General features: G+C 34.0%; 1 protein-coding gene across 5 annotated transcripts in view; it reads left to right on the forward strand.

Annotated features, from left to right (window-relative positions):
• The window catches only part of ACAP2 (ArfGAP with coiled-coil, ankyrin repeat and PH domains 2), a 175,313-nt gene that overhangs the window by 127,311 nt on the left and 26,821 nt on the right, over window positions 1-21,181 (forward strand). For 4 of the 5 annotated variants that reach the window (XM_061412294.1, XM_061412325.1, XM_061412318.1 and 1 more), the window contains 5 exons: window positions 4,250-4,362; window positions 8,529-8,549; window positions 11,616-11,667; window positions 12,918-13,018; window positions 13,616-13,721. In XM_061412294.1, the coding sequence (XP_061268278.1) occupies window positions 4,250-4,362; window positions 8,529-8,549; window positions 11,616-11,667; window positions 12,918-13,018; window positions 13,616-13,721 (393 nt within the window). The remainder of the gene's footprint in view (window positions 1-4,249; window positions 4,363-8,528; window positions 8,550-11,615; window positions 11,668-12,917; window positions 13,019-13,615; window positions 13,722-21,181) is intronic. The other variant, XM_061412309.1, reaches the window with a different exon arrangement.

The raw sequence follows: 21,181 nt of genomic DNA on the forward strand, positions 1-21,181 counted from the left end.
GTTTAATGGTAAACATTTTACCAGATAATGTTTAATTTATTTCTTCTAGTTATAGTCAGGTAAGACTGCCTCCATGTTTTATTTTGTTTAAAGTTGAATCACTTTTGGTTGGATAACTTGTTTTAATGACATTACTATGGAAAGATTTTTAAGAATTGGGACCAATCATTTTTAATTGAAATGAGAGGTCATGATATTTAGAAGCATGTTTATTTGTTTAAACTGGATTATTTAATGAATATTCAGTTGAGTTCAGTTCAGTCGTGTCCACCAGGCTTATGCATCTTTTAATACCTTTCCCTAGTGTAAGTCAGTGTCATACTGAATGTCCAAGAGTAGTAGATTATTAAATCTGATTAATGAATTAGATTTTAAATAGTGGTCAGTTATTGTTTTCCTTAAAGAGAGTAATGCTGTTTTTGCTTATTATGAATACTTAATCTTTTTTTTTTGCCCTTAAATGCTGACCCAAGGCTGCATTACAGGTAAAAAAAGGATAAGACCTAATCAAACTAAAAAGCAAGGAAAAGTATGTCTAATGTAATTATTTAGACTTTTTGGAATTGAAATCAATCAGTTGAAGAAACAGTGGTGCAGTGCACATTCATGTACATGCCTTTTGGATATGTGCACGCATTTCTGACAGATTTAGACCTAGGAATAAAATTGCTGGATCATAGCGTGTGTGCATGTGTGTGTATATGTTCCATGTTAGTAGATAATGCTGTTATTTTTCAAAATGTTATACCATTCCTGGTAAGCAGAACTGTGTGAGAGTTCCCGTTGCTCCTTGCCACCTCATCATATTGCGAGAGTTTTCAATTTTTTGCCTATTTTGGTGGGTAGATATGGACATCTTGTGGTTTTAATTTATGCTTTAGTCACTAATGACCTTCTCTGATGTTTATTGGTCATTTGGATATCTTCCTTGTTAAATGTCTGTTAGTCTTTCTCCCATTTTTCCACCAGGTTGTCTAACTAACTGTTGATCATATCCTCAAATATTCTAGACATTAGTCCCACTTTGGGGTATACACATTTTAAATTTTCACATAGTTTTAAAAATATCTTTTCTGTTAGGTGTCTTTTGTGTCCTTCCCAACCCAAGATCACAACAATGTATCTCCTGTAAAATCTTGTGTTTGTGCATGCATGCTAGGTCGCTTCAGTTGTGTCTGACTCTTTGAGACTCTATGGACTGTAACCTGCCAGGCTTCTGTCCATGGGAATCTCCAGGCAAGAATACTGCAGTGGGTTTTCATGCTCTCTTCACAATCCAGGGTTTGAGTCTGCGTCTTTGGCAGGAGGATTCTTCTTCCCACTAGCACCACCTGGGAAGCTTTGCTTTTTATATCTAGGCCTTTAATCAGTCTGTGATTGTGTGTGTGTGTGTGTGTGTGTGTGTGTGTGTAGTTTGAGGTAGAGATCCACTTTCCTTTTATTTTCCCATTGGTGGCTAAATGATTTGCTGCTGCTGCTGCTGCTGCTGCTGCTAAGTCACTTCAGTCGTGTCCGACTCTGTGAGACCCCATAGACGGCAGCCCACAAGGCTCCCCTGTCCCTGGGATTCTCCAGGCAAGAACACTGGAGTGGGTTGCCATTTCCTTCTTCAATGCATGAAAGTAAAAAGTGAAAGTGAAGTCGCTGAGTCTTGTCCGACTCTTAGCGACCCCATGGACTGTGGCCCACCAGGCTCCTCCATCCATGGGATTTTCCAGGCAAGAGTGCTGGAGTGGGGTGCCATTGCCTTCTCCAGCTAAATGATCTAGATTCAGTTATTAAAAAGTTTGTTTTTCCCCAACTACTCAGTGTTGTATACTCTTTTATGTAGGACATTTCCATACATGTGAGGTCTGTTTCAGACTCTATTCTGTTTCATTGGTCTTTTTGTCTTAATTATACTAATACCATGCTATCTTAATTATTTTAGCTTTATAACGTATCTTGATAATCTGACAAAGCAAAGCCTCCTACCTTCCCTTCTTAAAAAGTAAATTGCTAACGTTCTGTATTTCCATATAAATACAGCAGCTTTTCAGGTTTCATAAAAATAGCTTTGCATTGGATCTGTGAATGAATTTGGGGAAGAATTAATATCTTTATTTTAAATGTCTTCCAGTTCATGAGCCTTGAATATTTCTCTGTTCATTCATTTTTTTAAATATCCTTCACAAAATTTCATCGTTTTCTTTATCTTTTGGTAGGTGTATTTCTAGATACTTGTATTGGAAATGTTATTGTAAATGTTATCCTTTAAAAATATATTTTCTCACTGTTTACTTTGGTTGTGTATTAGAATAAAATTTGATATTTGTGTGTTGATTTTTTAACCAGTAATAGTCTTTTTAAGCTCTCTTTACTACTACCACTAATATACCTTTGAATTCTTTTGGATGTGTACAGTCACATCGTCTGCAAATAATCCTTTCCTTTTGGTTTATCTTGCTGGCTAGGACTTTCAAAATAATCCTGAATCAAAGTGCTTGTAGTGGTCCTTCTTGTCTTGCTTGCAATTTCAAAAGGGAAAATCTCATTTGAGTCCCTTCATTGTCTTGACTTATATTCCTTGGGCTCCACACCAAAGCTTCAAGTTCTCCTGATAAGACAAGCTCCTGATGTTACAAAGAAATCTTTGGAATGTTGCCAAACTCGATTATTATCTATTGCTGATTTAATTTTGTCAGCATAATTAAATAAATTATAGCTCCAAATAAATTTTAAATGAAGGAATTAAAATTTCCCTGATTTTTTTCCCCCAAAGTAAAAGCAGAAAGAAATGTAGCAGTTCATTTACAGATTATTTCATTTGATTATTTTGGATGATCATGTCCTTCACGATTAAGTTTTGAGATATATCAACAGTGTTTGTGTGTAATTCTGAAATGTGCCTAGCTCCTTTTCCCATCATCATGGACTCTCAGATTTAGAGAGCTCTTAGGTGATTATCCGGAGAAGGCAATGGCACCCCACTCCAGTACTCTTGCCTGGAAAATCCCATGGACCAAGGAGCCTGGTGGGCTGCAGTCCATGGGCTCACTAAGAGTCGGACACGACTGAATGACTTCACTTTCACTTTTCACCTTCATGCACTGGAGAAGGAAATGGCAACCCACTCCAGTGTTCTTGCATGGAGAATCCCAGGGATGGGGGAGCCTGGTGGGCTTCGGTCTATGGTGTCGCAGAGTCAGACACAACTGAAGTGACTTAGCAGCAGCAGCAGTAGGTGATTATCACTCTGCTTCTCCTCCAGTGCAGAGCCCCTGCATTCCAACATTCTTGGCAGATGGTCATCCAGTCTCTACCAAAATCTTTCTCAAGATGGAAGTCTACTCCTCTCTAATAGTATAGCATTCTAATTTTGCTTATTGGTCCAGAAGTAATTTTGAAGTTTCAAGACTGATTTTTAGAGGTTTCAATTTGGAGATCACAGTGATTTTTCAGTTTTGTTGAAATTACTTTGGAAAGTCACCAGGAAATATTTTAAATATAGAATTTCTGATTTTAAAATTTAGTGGCTCCTTGGAGGAAAACTGAAAGTTTGAATTGCATTCAAGTGAAAACTAGAATGGTTAGATGATTGAAGATGACTATGAGTGATTTTATAATCCTTATAAAAAAGTGAGCTAGGAATGCGTACTTCACACTGTGGTACTTCTTCTTTGCAAAAATAAACTTTTTGTATTTCTTTTTTTGAACCCCCAAATAGTGGAGTTATTGTTTCTACCAAAAACAGTATAACAATATAAAACTACCATAATAGTAATATATTTAGAAAATAGTGGTAGATTTAACTAATCCCAAGTAGAAATACATATATTCCTTTAAAAAATTGTTAGCAGACACATCAATATTGGGATTAAATGAAAACATTTAAAACAACACGCATAGAATATCATGTTGTTCCCTTTGTCTATTTTTATACATATTATTTTGTTCTTTTAATCACAGTGTGTACAATTTATTTATCCAGGTTATATAATTTATAAAATTTTTATATTTGCTTTTCTCTTTTAATGTGTATTCTGTATAATTGTTTGTGTTATTGCATAATAGTCCACTGAATTACAATATGTTAATATGTTGAAGCATTCTTCTGTTACTGAACATTTAGGTCTCCACTTAGGAATGTTGTTGATCTAACTATCCTAATACAATGCTTTTCTACTGTTTGAGCTGTTTCTCTAGGATAGATTTGTCTAGGGAAATCAGTAAAAACCATACAAACTTTTTAATGTGTTATTTTGTTTAGGATTTCTCCAATGATGATTCTAAGCTAGAATATAACGTAGATGCTGCAAATGGCATTGTTATGGAAGGTTATCTGTTCAAACGTGCCAGCAATGCCTTCAAAACTTGGAACAGGTAATATATTTCAAACACTGGTCTTGCTCTTTCCATATCCTCAGTTTTCTGACTTTCTTTATGGTTTAGTGACTCTTTCCTTCATAATTCTCTAAATTCACAGTCCCTAGTAACTTTTCTGAACTATGTGTATTGGAGATAAGTTGCCCCTCTAGGAATAAGGCCTTAAGAAGCAAGTGAAAAATAACACTAGCAAATCTAAATTCTAAAATTTAAGCAAAGTTTAAATTGGGAAGCAAGGAGAATTTTTATAATGCTTGGTTTGTAATGACTAGGTTACTACAATGAATAAGTTTTTAAATGTGAGCTTCCTCCGATATTTGTTATGAAATAGATCTGATTGCAAGTTATATATTGAGTATAATGGGTGAATAAGACAAGTGGGCTGTTTTTCCTTTTTTGGGTTCCTCCTTTATATGTGTGTTTATGTACATATTTACTTAATTTTGGCTTGTGAATCTTTAAGTGAGGTGATCCTGATTTTTAGATCTGTTCAATAACTTTAACCAGGCTTTTTAGAATATGGGATGCGTTTTATATGTGAAGTGTATGTGGTAGCTGGTGCTCCTTTTTTGTTAACTTGATGCCTACTGAAAAATATTTTTTTCTAAACTGATTTTTAAAAATAAATGTTGATCAAGTAAATATCTTTAAAATGAATGTGTAAAATTATTATATTTCTCATGTATTAATAAAGTGAAATCATTTCAGACATGAAGGCAAAAGGAAAGAGTGATTGTCTCGGGATCATCTTTCTGAATAGCAGTGATTAGTCTTTTATTCAAGGATAACTCCTTAGTGGAAAAAAAAAGAATTATTTTGTAATACTTGAGAATAGTATCAGATTCTGGTTGATTGATTTAATTACTATTATATTATTGGTTGAATGTGTATATTTTATTTGCTACTTGAACAGGATATGAATTCACTTAATGATAGAGAAGATTGTTTTCTTTTTTAAAAAAGTGGACATTAGCAAAATAAATAGAATTTTCTTGGTAAGTTTAATTTGGTATACATTTTTATTAATTTAACTGAAAACCATTATGCTTGAATATTCAAAATATTGACACGGATTCTCAGTGCACTTATTTTGAGTTCTTGGTGATGAGGTTATATACAAAAAATATTTACTGATATTTTCAAATGTCATTTTAGTATCACTGTATCAATGTTATTTGTATCAATTTAGTGTCAATGTCATTGAGTATCTCTTTATCATTTGATATTGTCATATGTTTAAATGGGACATGGTGTGTTGTATTTGAAGTAATTTTTCTTTACCTGAGAATGAATATAAATGGGAAAGAATGGTGATTGTATTTGATATTAAGTTTCTTTGAGTGATGTAGGACTTTAAAAGTAATGCATGAATATAGGAGGATCTACTCAGATGGCCTAATTAAGAAAGAAGGTTTTAACGATTGTAAAGTAAAAATGTAAAATTGAAATTTTGTTTTCTAAACTGTAAAAATTAAGCCAGTAATCTTTTAAGCCTTTCCTGGCAAATTTCCCTGGCCACAGTAGGAAATTAATAGAAGAAATAGTGTGATTGTCAAATTTTTTTAATAAAGAGTTTTCAACCAGTACAATTTCATGAGGTGTAATGTTAGAATTGAATTTTAACCTTCAGATTTCAAAACAACCTTCTTAAAATTTAACACAGTGAAAATACAATAAATCCATAAAAACCATACCATTGTGTTAAGAAGAAATTAAATGAACTTCCATGGAGTAATCTTAATCAGAAATGCTCACAGACTTCAAAATGAAGCACATTTTCCCACAAATTTCGTGGAAAATTACATTCCCATTTAGGACAACAGAAGAAAATTAATTGATTCAGGCATGTATCTTTTTGTTCTTATATGTTTCATGAATTTTATTAATTGGCATAGACATTAAACCATAATTAAAATTAAGTAGAGAATAGCTATTAAATTCTCAATTGCAGATATGTTACCTACCATTTGCCAAGTAAGAATGATAGTAACTTTGAAAATGAGGCCACCTTTTAAAGGAGATGCCATTTCTATATGGTAGGATAGCAGTTATTGATTAAAATCATAGATTGTAGTTAACACCCTGATATTTAGTAAAGAAGATGGAAGTGCAGGGACATGTTTGCTCATTCAAGGTCACATACTTGGTTTGTGACAAAATTGAGGCTCGGAACCTGGCGTTTTAGGAAACTTGCTATGAAAATTCCAAACAATCTGTATTTTCATAAGATAAGATACAGCTTTGGTAAAAATAACAACAAAAATAGTTTAAAAACTATTTTTAAAAACTTCCCTAATGCATTTGCATTATTAGGAATAAATTATAGATAGCAAGTTATTCATTTTCATATACCTTTAAAGACTATTTTGATGAAAACACTAATTAAAAGCAGACTTGTAAGTAATATAGCATATAAACATAAAACTCTTTTCAAAGACAGAAGTCAAAAACCTTTTAACAAAAGTCTTAAGTATTTTATAGGTTATAGGTGAATAACTATAAAAGGGAGAAGAAAGAGAAGTCTCTTAAATGTTACTTAGAATTCCCTTCTGCTTTTCAATTTTAAAAATTTGGAATGTATCTAAATTTTTTTTTATATGAGGTTACCAAAAATCTAGTCTCAGGAAATATTTGCAGATATTTTCCTTTTACCTATATATGATCTCAGACTCTTTCCTACTTGTCTAGTTAGTTCTCTGTCCAGCTTAATTTAATATATTTTATTACCCTCTGAATAAAAGACTGTGTATTTGTGATATTTGTGCCTTAACTACAAAAATTCAGGAATTCAACTGTTCAAGCATACAGATTTTTTTCTGCCCACTTTTTTTTTTTTTAAAGATTGTTTGTGGATTAGTTTTAGGAAACATACTTTCTTGTAGTCACTCTGAGAGGTTTCAGTGTTGACAAATTTCCTATTGTCTATAGCTTTATGGAATAGAAGCACACATATTTCAGAGTCAGCTTTTAAAAAAGATCTTCCTGAGAGAAATGTGAATTTGACTAGGAATTTCCAGTTAGTTTTAAAACCTGATGCTGTATTTCATTAAATCTAAGTATATTTTGAAAGCGTCATTCTATAATCTGAAATTTAACCAAAGAGATGGTATTGTTATGTGGTATGAATGAAATGGTGTAAGATGTGAAACATTTTATGTCTTATGTGAATTGTTGAGCTTGTTTCTGGTTGGTTTCAGATTTCTAATTTGTAGTGTCTCTTAAGATTTTTTAATGTCTGTAATATATATTTTTTGAAGATGTGGTATCTATAAAATAGTCTTTCCAGGCCATCTTCTCAGTGTCGCAACTTCATTTCAAGCTCAAGTCAGAGCTAGATGGATTATTAATACCTATATTTCTCTTTTGCTTTTCATGATAAATTTAGAAAGTATGAAGGAACAATAAAAATAATTAAATATTAGCAGTATTTAGTACTGAACTGTTAAAACTAATAAGGAAGTGGAATAATTAATACTATGCTCAGTCTTTGTTAAACTGGAAAATGTAGCTAAAAGCATAAAGTGCATTCATTATACAGTATCTTAAAGCAAAGTATTCTGTTTCTAGTACAGATACAAGTAAGAAGTGTATACTTAGATTAAAGATAAACTCTACTTACATGTGGCCTTAGAGTGTCTGCTGTCATTTGATGAAAAGAGGGTGAGCCGGTGGGAGGAGTTTTTCATGTTGAAATGTTCTCATTTGTTTCAGGTTTATGTAGACATAGCTGTAGTGATTGTTTCCTTTAATTTTTTAAGATGAAGAAAGGTATTATTTGTATTTTAGAGCTAAAACCATAGAGGTAGATAACTCCCAATAATAGTAGAGTGTGCGACTATTCTCAAGAATCGTAGACTGTACAGAATTTTCTCTGCCATAATGCTTTGAAGAATATTTTGAATATTTGTAAAATATTAGCCTTTCAGATTCCTAAGAGTTGGAATTAGTCGTATAAATGCATATTTATATATATATAAAATATCAGCAAAATGCAACAGATATTTTTGATTCTTTTGTTAGGTTATGAGCTTAAGCTGGTTCCTTTAATTCTTGCTTTATTTTCATATCATGCTAGTCCTTTGCTTATTTTGCACATTTGCGTTTTCATTCTTTTACCACCTTTCCCTTATGTTTTAATCCTGCCCCATTTTTTCACATGACAGGAAAAAGCCCGATCATATCAGGTACCAAATGGCTTCCTTCCCCTCACCCCTGCCTTACTCCAACTTCCTCTTTGGCACGAGAAAGCTCGTAATTAACCTGCATTTCAGTTGGATTACTTGCAATGGATATAAAGTCTCTTTATGTTTTAAACTGAGAAGAAAATGTAAATATCTTATTTGAGGAACAGAATTATACCTTTTCATTGCTTATATCCTCAATTTGTTTTAATCTGGAAAGGAACATTTGATGTGTAAATAGTTGTCCAAAGAAGACATAACTTCAGTAATACAAGTACTACGAGTATGTATATATGTGTATATGTGTACACACACACACGTAGGTATGTATATTTTAGGGGAAATGAGCTAGTAAATGCTTTTTAAATTTTTGAAATGGTAATTAGGTATTAGTCTCTTTGGTAATCACCTTATTAATTATGTTTAAAGGAAACATTGCCAATTCCTAGCTTTTTTGTTTGTTTTACCACTTTGGTCTTTTTCCTTGTGAAAATTAAATTGAATTTTAAATAAAGGAACATATATATATTCAAGCTTTCAATTTTATTAAATGTTCACTATTTGGCACCTATATGAATCTGCACATGAACCCATCATTTGTATGATTTTAGTGATAAAGCTTCTACTTTTAAAGATAAAGAGTGATAAAGATTTAAAAGTTTTGCTTTTACCCATGTTCTTGATTTTAAGTAAGTCCTGGGACTAGTGTTCAAAAATTATAAAAGATACTTGATTTATTTTTTGATGTATTCCCTCCCCAGTTTTGTCATATAGAAGCTCTCATTGATATTTAAAAACTAATATTTGTTTATGAATGTATAATTTTGGTCTAAAATTTTTATTGAGTTGTCTCAATTTGAGATAGATATAAATTGGTGTCTTAGTTTTCTTAAAACCAAAAAAATTTTGCTTTTGAATACTTATATTTTGGCTTTTTGGTCAGTTTATGAATCTTGTAGAATATAGTATAGTTGTCAGCATAATGCTTTCCAACATATGTCTTTTTTATTATTTAATTACCTTTTAAAGTATCTTCAAATTGCAAGTGGCGTGAGCTTGAAATATTAAATATTTTTCCATATCCTGTAGATTGTGAATATTTTTCCCTTTATTGGAGGTCTTAATAATAACTAGAGTTATTCTATAGGAGCAAAGATTATATTTTATTTTGCTCACCTGATTAAAGTCTTGATCAATATAAATGAGTATAGTTAGCTTTTTTTTTTTTAATGGTAGAGGAGGGGAGATAGTACCATAAGACAATACTGAGTTTGGCAATTAAAATTTTTTTCTACCCGGGATAGTTGTGATTTTTTTCACTTAGGAAATATCAAATTAAGATGAATTCAAAGTGTCTTGAATTTATAATATAAACAAAAATTGGTGATGTGAGAAAGTTCCTCATAAGCAGATAAATGGCAGGGGAACTAAGTTTCAGAAATATAAATGATCTATAAAGTTAATAATCAAACAGAATCTAACATAAAAACCATAAGTTTTTATCTAGTATTTTGTTTTTATGTTTAGAGGCTATTATTCTAAGATTCAGCAGGTCAAAAGAAATTTACTTTCTGATGACCTCAGAAGCATGAAAAGTTTACCTGGATGTTTTTCCATTGTTCAGTGAAATTCTTCATAGTTTTTCATCAAATTATATAGTATTACTATATATAAAACTTAAGAATTTTTATTAATATAGTTTATTTCAAATGATTTTTTAATTAATACTTTAATCAATATCAGAGATTGTTTCCATTGCATGTCATCCCATGTGGCAGGGCTGCACCATTTTGTTTGTTTGGAGGTATTTCCTTTAACATTTCTAACCAACCATGTGTCCCAGAACAAAGAGACCCAGAAGTTCTTCCTTTTCTAGCCCATCTCTTGATGATTTGCGTTTAGAGGCAACCTACTTGGTTTTTACCTAGATGCTTGTTTAACAGATCTGTATTTTAATGGTAAAGGTGAATGCCTTTTTAAATAGCAAGAAAACCTAACAATCTGTCTAGCTTAAAAATAGAAAAGCATCTAATCATTTTCTCAGCCTTGGAGAATTAACTTAAATTTTTTGAAATAGAAGTTCTAAACATGTCTAAATACAATTTTTAGTGCTTTGTATTAGTATCAATGAAAAGGTAGAATCTCTATCTGCTAATAGATTAATAACTAATGTTTACAATAGAAATCATCTCACATGTAACTAATTTTAAAATAATGACTCAAATATTGTTTTACCTTTCATGCTTGATGAGAATTTTTGCTTCCTTTTATGAATGGCTTTGGCTGTGATTTTTTTTTTTTTTTGAGTCTTCAGGTCTTTTATTGTTTAAATAAATTAGAATTAGTAAATATGCCATACACAGGTTAGTTTTTTCTTCTAAAGAAGATTGCAAGTAAAATGCCAATTAATTTACAGTAATGAGCAGAACAATATAAATAATTGGGTGACTCATTTTTAGTAATAACTTTGACTTTTCTGCTAAGAAGTATTTTATATGAAAGTAAGGCCAAGTGAATTGGCGACAATCTCCTATTTGATATCATTTCTAAAAGGATGTTTGCTTTACAGATCAAATGCTTGTTGAATGGGGTGCAGAAAGGTTGAAAACAAAGCACCATTTGTTTCAGTCTTTTATTGTATACAAATAAATAGTCTTATTTATAATATAAATTTATTTCTACTTTATAACAAGCAAATTATTTTGGGGGAAAGCTTTAGTTATTTTTGGGGATGCTCACAAAGCTAAATTTTTAATTTTTAAAAAATTATTATTGGTAATGGCACAAAGTATAACAACTTTTGTTAGGGTATAAATTTCTGACATAAAAATGAATAAAAAATATGGTAGTTTTATTTTCTTATTCTGTGGTTTTAAAATTGCCTGAAAATTTTAGTTTCAGTAATTATCTCATTGACATCAGTTTATATAAAGCAAAATAAAACAATGCTCTTCTAAAAACTTAATTACTATAAACTGATTTTCTAGTACTTTCTCAAATATTTTGTTTCTGACAACAACTGAAATAAATTATGTTTGTGAAAATGTAATCTGTTTTATATTTATTTAGACGCTGGTTTTCAATACAGAATAATCAGTTGGTTTACCAGAAAAAGTTTAAGGTAGGTGTTTTATTAAGTAATTAAGTGAAAACCCATTGAATCCTCCACTTCAGTTTTTATTGGTATAGCAAGTTCATAAATATGTATGTGTGCAAAATTATCATTTGTTTTATGTTTGGATATGTATAAAAGGACTCAGGAGTGGAAAGTATCAGTATTGTTCCCTGAATTCTTAATTCCTATCTTTGAGATGGATTGTTCTGTATTTCAGGATTACTACTTTTATTTCTTCACATGGTTCTTTGTCCATTTGTGAGACAGGAATTCCCTAATACTGTTTTGGTGCTAAAGGAAAGGTTGTGTTTAAGAAATATCACTTTAGGGCCAAAAGTGATAATAGAGAAGGGTTAACAATTACATTAAAATATAAGCTTGAATTAATTTAAATAGAAACTTCTAAATTTGTTAATATTATTTTTATGTTTTTGTTTTCTTGAGCCTGATTTTGAGTGAGGTATTTTCATTTAATGGAAAGGTATGATGAGATTATATGTGATTTGATAATGTTAAAGATAATTAGAGAAAAGAACTATTAGTTAATGATTTGATTTTTACCTAATTAACCTTTATGAATAATATGTTCAGCTGTAAATTTCAAATACCCACCTACTTTGCTCTTGAGATGACACAATGTGAGATTTTACTTGCTAGGTTCTATGGTAGCAGGTTTATTCCATACAAATTCTTTAACTATTCAGTTTATGTTTTTTTCTACCCAGATAAGCTTGGTTTTGAGTTTTTATTTTTATTAAGTACTAAAAAATGATTTTTAAAATTCTCATTTTCTTAGATATTTTAAGAAGCATGTATAAGCTTTTTATTTTTCTTTCAGTTACTAAAACTAGACTCATGAAAGGCTTCTTTTTTGGAGGAGAGTGGCTTTTATTATATGTGAGGGGATCAGGAGAAAAATCGATTTGAAAGAAAATGGAAGAAAATTAACAGGAAGCTAACATTTATTGAGCACCTGCTAATTAACTATGAAGTGTTGGACTAAGTTTATATGAACTATTTCATTGAATTCTTATACAGCAATTTTATGAGGCAGATAAAATTAACAGGACATAATTACCTTTATACGGAATTAGTTATATCTATATTGATAACTCCTATTTCTGATCTAAAATAAGATAAATATAAACCTTTAAAATTAGACCATTTATTTCAAGTACTGTTTTTAGTATGTTTTCATAGGTAGTGACATTTAAAGCCTAGGTTGATAAATATGGGAGTTTGTTTCCTTGTTGTAGGATAACCCCACTGTGGTGGTGGAGGACCTCAGGCTCTGCACAGTGAAACACTGTGAGGACATAGAACGGCGATTCTGCTTTGAGGTGGTCTCTCCAACAAAGTGAGCGGTTCCAAAGAATTTGAGAGTTGTTTTTGTGTTTCTACAGCTTGTCTTAAAGAACTTTCCAGAATACAGAAAGATTTGTTACAGTTGTGACTGTAAGAGCTAAAGGGGAAAAAAGTGTTCTCAAATTAAATTTGAATTATGAATGATTACGCACATATTAATGGTTACAACAAGTCAGATATTTATGTAACTTTTACGCAGTAGCATAGTCCTTAAATTCTGATGATTACTATGGCTATATGGAAACATTTTAACTGTCATGGTAATGAGCTGAAGTCATATATCAGGTAAATTTCTTTGATAACTTATTATTTCATATGTCTACCCAATGAAAAATATTAATGTTATTTTATGTGGCAAATTTAAAGTTTGTTTTTTTAATACACAGAATAGGTGATTTGTTTTCAGTAGATAATTTATTTCATTGACTTCTTGATTTCTTTATGAACATACAACCTAAAGATAGTGAAATAAAACCTTTCAACACAGTATTTTTTATTAGAAAATTATTATATAGCAAAGTTAATAAAAAATAAACCTTATTTTTTGGGTTAATTTAGTGTCTGAGAAAACAATGTTATTTCCTTTTAGAAGTTGTATGCTTCAGGCGGATTCTGAAAAGCTGCGCCAGGCATGGATTAAGGCTGTTCAGACCAGTATTGCTACTGCTTACAGAGAGAAGGGTGATGAATCAGAGGTTAGTAAACAGTACTGCAATACAAAGTGATATTTTGCCAAAGTTTTTAATTTTAATTGCAACATTGCATGATTATAACATTCTTTTTTTATGGAGGATGATTTTTTTGTATTGAAATGGGTTTGATTTTTAAATTATACATTTAGTTTCTTGTTTATTTCTCTTGACTTTTCTTTTAATTCCAATATTTCAGTGTATGTTTAATCCAGTATTTGAATATGTGTCTCAGGTATTCTGATGCAAGTATTTTTCCTCAGATATTTTATTAATCTAATAAAACAGTGAATGTGAAAGGTAAACACTAAAACTGGGTGAAAAGCAAAAAAAAAGGAAAGCTCATATTTTTTAGTTGAAATCTCCCTGGAGAAGATAAGCTGAATATAGAGTCTGGCGTTGTAGTCTGGTGTTAGCTACCCAGTAAGTTTACAGACTCTTTTGAGCAAGGCCATGAGTGAGTCCTAAGAAATGAAAAATGTCTTTATTCTATCCTCACATTTTTAGTTTGGTTAAGTGTGGAATTTTTAGGTTGGTAGTGATTATTCTTAAGAATTTTAATGGCAGTGTTTTCTTGTTTCCAGAGTTGCTGTTGGAGTCTTTCTTGTCACCAATCTTTAATATTCCTCCTCTCCAATTTCTTTGTTTTCTTTTTCTGAAATTTTTGGACTGGTCTTATGATTTCTTTTTTGTGTGTATGTGTGTTTTTTTTTTTTTTTGGCTCTGCAATCTGGGAGATTTTACCAGTTAGTCTTCCAAACCTTCTATTGAATATTCCAGTTGTGCTAGTGCATATTTAATTTTGAAGAGTTTCTTTTTGTTTACTGAATGTTTATATACATAAACCTGTTCTTTTTTCATGCATGCAGTATTAGATTTGTGTTTCTTAATTGTGACTGCACAGTATAATAATACAGGAAGTTTTAAAAAATCCCAGTGCTTAGGTACCACCCCAGAACAGTTGATTGGAGTTGGGGCCCAGGCATCAATATTTTTAAAAGCTTTCTACTAATAAGTGATTTCTCTGTTCAAGCAGTGTTGAGAACCATTTTATTAGGGGCTTTCCTTGGCTATCTTGTTATCTGCGCCTGGTTGCATTTGCTGTAAGAACATAGGACTTTGTTGACGGTGAGCTTCACTAAAGTGTGGACCATTTGTTGAGGAACAATTCGAGTTAGGATCTTTGGAATCTTTTCAGCTAAGAGTCCCCAGAGAAGACTCACTGTTCTCCTGTGTAGAGGTAAAGGACTGGCTGGGAGTTAATTCCTGGGGAACCCAGCATTCAGTTATATATATGTTCATTTAATCCTGTGCTTACCTCCTTTTAGGTAAATGCCATCTAGTAACTTTCTGTTTTCTTTCTCAGTGAATGAACCTCTTGTCATTTGTATGTCTTTGTAGAGAACAGTTCACTAATGGCAGCATTGGGGAAGGGACCTCTGATCTAACTTTTTCTTAATAATTTCTCCTATTTTCATCCCCACTTCCAAGATTAACTGGTACAAATCCTTGAGCCTTTTGTCTTTTATGTGATGTAAATTGATGAACTCTTAGATTTTTCTTAAAATTTCCTTAGATTTTGCCTTGGTCTACTCTGTTACAATTCATCCAGCCACTTTGCAGCTCCCCGAATTTTGTTGCCCTTATTTTCTTTTCTGTTATCCATATTCTTATGGATAAATGTTTTTTGTTTTTTTAAATTAAAAAACCATGAGTTTCTTAAGTTCATTTCAGTTCAGTCACTTAGTCATGTCTGACTCTTTGCGACCCCATGAATAGCAGCACGCCAGGCCTCCCTGTTCATCACCAACTCCCGGAGTCCACCCAAACCCAAGTCCATTGAGTTGGTGATGCCATCCAACCATCTTATCCTCTGTCATCCCCTTCTCCTCCTGCCCTCAATCTTTCCCAGCAACAGGGTCTTTCCAAAAGAGTCAGCTCTTTGCATCAGGTGCCAAAGTATTGGAGTTTCAGCTTCAACATCAGTCCTTCCAATGAACACCTAGGACTGATCTCCTTTAGGATGGACTGGTTGGATCTCCTTGCAGTCCAAGGGACTCTCAAGAGTCTTCTCCAACACCACAGTTCAAAAGCATCAATTCTTCGGTGCTCAGCTTTCCTAATGGTCCAACTCTCACATCCATACATGACCACTGGAAAAACCATAGCCTTGACTAGACGGATCTTTGTTGGCAAAGTAATGTCTCTGCTTTTTAATATGCTGTCTGCTGCTGCTAAGTCGCTTCAGTTGTGTCCGACTCTGTGCAACCCCAGAGATGGCAGCCCACCATACTCCCCCATCCCTGGGATTCTCCAGGCAAGAACACTGGAGTGGGTTGCCATTTCCTTCTCCAATGCATGAAAGTGAAAGTGAAGTCGCTCAGTCGTGTCTGACTCCTAGCGACCCCATGGACTGCAGCCCACCAGGCTCCTCTGTCCATGGGATTTTCCAGGCAAGAGTACTGGAGTGGGTTGCCATTGCCTTCTCCAATATGCTGTCTGGGTTGGACATAACTTTCCTTCCAAGGAGTAAGCATCTTTTAATTTCATGGCTGCAGGCACCATCTGCAGTGATTTTGGAGCCCCCAGAAGTAAGGTCTGCCACTGTTTCCCCTGTTTCCTCATCTATTTGCCATGAAGTGATTGGACCAGATGCCATGATCTTACTTTTCTGAATGTTGAGCTTTAAGCCAACTTTTTCACTCTCCACTTTCACTTTCATCAAGAGGGTTTTTAGTTCCTCTTCACTTCCTGCCATAAGGGTGGTGTCATCTGCATATCTGAGGTTATTGATATTTCTCCCGGCAATCTTGATTCCAGCTTGTGCTTCTTCCAGCCCAGCGTTTCTCATGATGTACTCTGCATATAAGTTAAATAAGCAGGGTGACAAATATACAGCCTTGACGTACTTCTTTTCCTATTTGGAACCAGTCTGTTGTTCCATGTCCAGTTCTATCTGTTGCTTCCTGACCTGCATATAGGTTTCTCAAGAGGCAGGTCAGGTGGTCTGGTCTTCCCATCTCTTGAAGAATTTTCCACAGTTTATGGTGATCCACAGAGTCAAAGGCTTTGGCATAGTCAATAAAGCAGAAATAGATGTTTTTCTGGAACTCTCTTGATTTTTTGATGATACAGCAGATGTTGGCAATTTGATCTCTGGTGGTTCTTCTGCCTTTTCTAAAACCAGCTTGAACTTCTGGTTCACGTATTGCTGAAGCCTGGCTTGGAGAATTTTAAGCATTACTTTATAGTGTGTGAGATGAGTGCAATTGTGCAGTAGTTTTAACATTCTTTGGCATTGCCTTTCTTTGGGATTGGAATGAAAACTGACCTTTTCCAGTCTTGTGGCCACTGCTGAGTTTTCCAGATTTGCTGGCACATAGAGTGCAGCACTTCACAGCATCATCTTTCAGGATTTGAAATAGCTCCACTGGAATTCCATCACCTCTGCTAGCTTTGTTCGTAGTGATGCTTCCTAAGCATCACTTGACTTCACATTCCAGGATGTCTGGCTCTAGGTGAGTGATCACACCATCATGATTATCTGGGTCGTGAAGTTCTTTTTGTACAGTTCTTTTGTGTGTTCTTGCCACCTCTTCTTAATATCTTCTGCTTCCTTTAGGTCCCTACCGTTTCTGTCCTTTATTGAGCCCATCTTTGCATGAAATGTTCCTTTGGTATCTTTAATTTTCTTGCAGAGATCTCTAGTCTTTCCCATTCTGTTATTTTCCTCTATTTCTTTGCATTGACCACTGAGGAAGGCTGACAGAACATGGTCCACTGGAGAAGGGAATGGCAAACCACTTCAGTATTCTTGCCTTGAGAACCCCATGAACAGTATGAAAAGGCAAAAAGATAGGACACTGAAAGATGAACTCCCCAGGTCAGTAGGTGCCACTGGTGCCACTCCAATATGCTACTGGAGATCCATGGAGAAATAACTCCAGAAAGAATGAAGGGATGGAGCCAAAGCTAAAACAACACCCAGTTGTGGATAGGACTGGTGATAGAAGCAAGGTCAGATGCTGTAAAGAGCAATATTGCATAGGAACCTAGAATGTTAGGTCCATGAATCAAGGCAAATTAGAAGTGGTCAAACAGGAGATGGCATGAGTGAACATCGACATTCTAGGAATCAGCGAACTAAAATGGACTGGAATGGGTGAATTTAACTCAGATGACCATTATATCTACTACTGCGGGCAGGAATCCCTTAGAAGAAATGGAGTAGCCATCATAGTCAACAAAAGAGTCTGAAATGCAGTACTTGGATGCAGTCTCAAAAATGACAGAATGATCTCTGTTCGTTTCCAAGGCAAACCATTCAGTATCGCTGTAATCCAAGTCTGTGCCCCAACCAGTAATGCTGAAGAAGCTGAACAGTTCTCTGAAGGCCTACAAGACCTTCTAGAACTAACACCCCCAAAAGATGTCCTTTTCTTTATAGGGAACTGGAATGCGAAAGTAGGAATTCAAGGAACGAGTAACAGGCAAATTTGGCCTTGGAGTACAGAATGAAGCAGGGCAAAGCCTAATAGAGTTTTGCCAAGAGAATGCACTGGTCATAGCAAACACCATCTTCTAACAAAACAAGAGAAGACTCTACACATGGACATCACCAGATGGTCAACACCGAAATCAGATTGATTATATTCTTTGCAGCCAAAGATGGAGAAGCTCTATATAGTCAGCAAAAATAAGACTGGGAGCTGACTGTGGCTCAGACCATGAACTCCTTATTGCCAAATTCAGACTGAAATTGAAGAAAGTAGGGAAAACCACTAGACCATTCAGGTATGACCTAAATCAAATCCCTTATGACTATACAGATCTGATAGACAGAGTGTCTGATGAACTATGGACGGAGGTTCGTGACATTGTACAGGAGACAGGAATCAAGACCATCCCCAAGGAAAAGAAATTCAAAAAAGTGAAATGGCTGTCTGAGGAGGCCTTAGAAATAGCTGTGAAAAGAAGAGAAGTGAAAAGCAGAGGAGAAAAGGAAAGATATACCCACTTGAACGCAGAGTTCCAAAGAATAGCAAGGAGAGATAAGAAAGCCTTCCTCAGTGATCAATGCAAAGAAATAGAGGAAAACAATAAAATGGGAAAGTTTCTAAAGTAGATTACAGGTATCATGTCATTCACATAATTGTATTAGTTTTGCCAAACATCAAATGAATCCACCACAGGTATACGTGTGTTCCCCATCCTGGTCCCAGTGCACTAGCCCCAAGCATCCAGTATCGTGCATCGAACCTGACTGGCAACTGTTTCTTACATGATATTTTACATGTTGCAATGAGAGTCCATAAGACTGTTCTATACATTACCACAGTTTCTTATCCATTCATCTGCTGATGGACATCTAGGTTGCTTCCATGTCTTGGCTATTATAAACAGTGCTGCGATGAACAGTGTGTGTATGCCCAGCAGTGGGGTTGCTGGATCATAAGGCAGTTCTATTTCCAGTTTTTTAAGGAATCTCCACACTGTTCTCCATAGTGGCTGTACTAGTTTGCATTCCCACCAACAGTGTAAGAGGGTTCCCTTTTCTCCACACCCTCTCCAGCATTTATTATTTGTAGATTTTTGGATCGCAGCCATTCTGACTGGTGTGAAATGGTACCTCATAGTGGTTTTGATTTGCATTTCTCTGATAATGAGTGATGTTGAGCATCTTTTCATGTGTTTGTTAGCCATCTGTATGTCTTTTTTGGAGAAATGTCTATTTAGTTCTTTGCCCATTTTTTGATTGGGTCGTTTATTTTCTGGAGTTGAGCTGTAGGAGTTGCTTGTATATTTTTGAGATTAGTTGTTTGTCGGTTGCTTCATTTGCTATTATTTTCTCCCATTCTGAAGGCTGTCTTTCACCTTGCTAATAGTTTCCTTTGATGTGCAGAAGCTTTTAAGGTTAATTAGGTCCCATTTGTTTATTTTTGATTTTATTTCCCTTTAATCCTAGAAAGTGGTCTAGTTTCATTCTTTTACAAGTGGTTGACCAGATTTCCCAGCACCACTTGTTAAAGAGATTGTCTTTAATCCATTGTATATTCTTGCCTCCTTTGTCGAAGATAAGGTGTCCATATGTGCGTGGATTTATCTCTGGGCTTTCTATTTTATTCCATTGATCAATATTTCTGTCTTTGTGCCAGTACCATACTGTCTTGATAACTGTGGCTTTGTAGTAGGCTGAAGTCAGGCAGGTTGATTCCTCCAGTTCCATTCTTCTTTCTCAAGATCGCTTTGGCTATTCGAGGTTTTTTGTATTTCCATACAAATTGTGAAATTATTTGTTCTAGCTCTGTGAAGAATACTGTTGGTAGCTTGATAGGGATTGCGTTGAATCTATAAATTGCTTTGGGTAGTATACATTTTCACTATATTGATTCTTCCAATCCATGAACATGGTATATTTCTCCATCTATTAGTGTCCTCTTTGATTTCTTTCACAGTGTTTTATAGTTTTCTATATATAGGTCTTTAGTTTCTTTAGGTAGATATATTCCTAAGTATTTTATTCTTTCTGTTGCAATGGTGAATGGAATTGTTTCCTTAATTTCTCTTTCTGTTTTCTCATTATTAGTGTATAGGAATGCAAGGGATTTCTGTGTTGATTTTATATCCTGCAACTTTACTGTAGTCATTGATTATTTCTAGTAATTTTCTGGTGGACTCTTTAGGGTTTTCTATGTAGAGGATCATGTCATCTGCAAATAGTGAGAGTTTTACTTCTTCTTTTCCAATTTGGATTCCTTTTATTTCTTTTTCTGCTCTGATTGCTGTGGCCAAAACTTCCAAAACTATGTTGAATAGTAATGGTGAAAGTGGGCACCCTTGTCTTGTTCCTGACTTTAGAGGAAATGCTTTCAATTTTTCACCATTGAGGATAATGTTTGCAGTGGGTTTGTCATATATAGCTTTTATTATGTTGAGGTATGTTCCTTCTATTCCTGCTTTCTGAGAGTTTTTATCATAAATGGATGTTGAATTTTGTCAAAGGCTTTCTCTGCATCTATTGAGATAATCATATGGTTTTTATTTTTCAATTTGTTAATGTGGTGTATTACATTGATTGATTTGCGGATATTGAAGAATCCTTGCATCCCTGGGATAAAGCCCACTTGATCATGGTGTATGATCTTTTTAATGTGTTGTTGGATTCGATTGCTAAATTTTGTTAAGGATTTTTGCATCTATGTTCATCAGTGATATTGGCCTGTAGTTTTCTTTTTTTGTGGGATCTTTGTCAGGTTTTGGTATTAGGGTGATGGTGGCCTCATAGAATGAGTTTGGAAGTTTACCTTCCTCTGCAATTTCTGGAAGAGTTTGAGCAGGATAGGTGTTAGCTCTTCTCTAAAGTTTTGGTAGAATTCAGCTGTGAAGCCGTCTGGACCGGGGCTTTTGTTTGCTGGAAGATTTTGATTACAGTTTCAATTTCATGCTTGTGATGGGTCTGTTAAGAT

This window comes from Bos javanicus, chromosome 1 (genome assembly GCF_032452875.1).
Source record: "Bos javanicus breed banteng chromosome 1, ARS-OSU_banteng_1.0, whole genome shotgun sequence".
Taxonomy (NCBI): domain Eukaryota; kingdom Metazoa; phylum Chordata; class Mammalia; order Artiodactyla; family Bovidae; genus Bos; species Bos javanicus.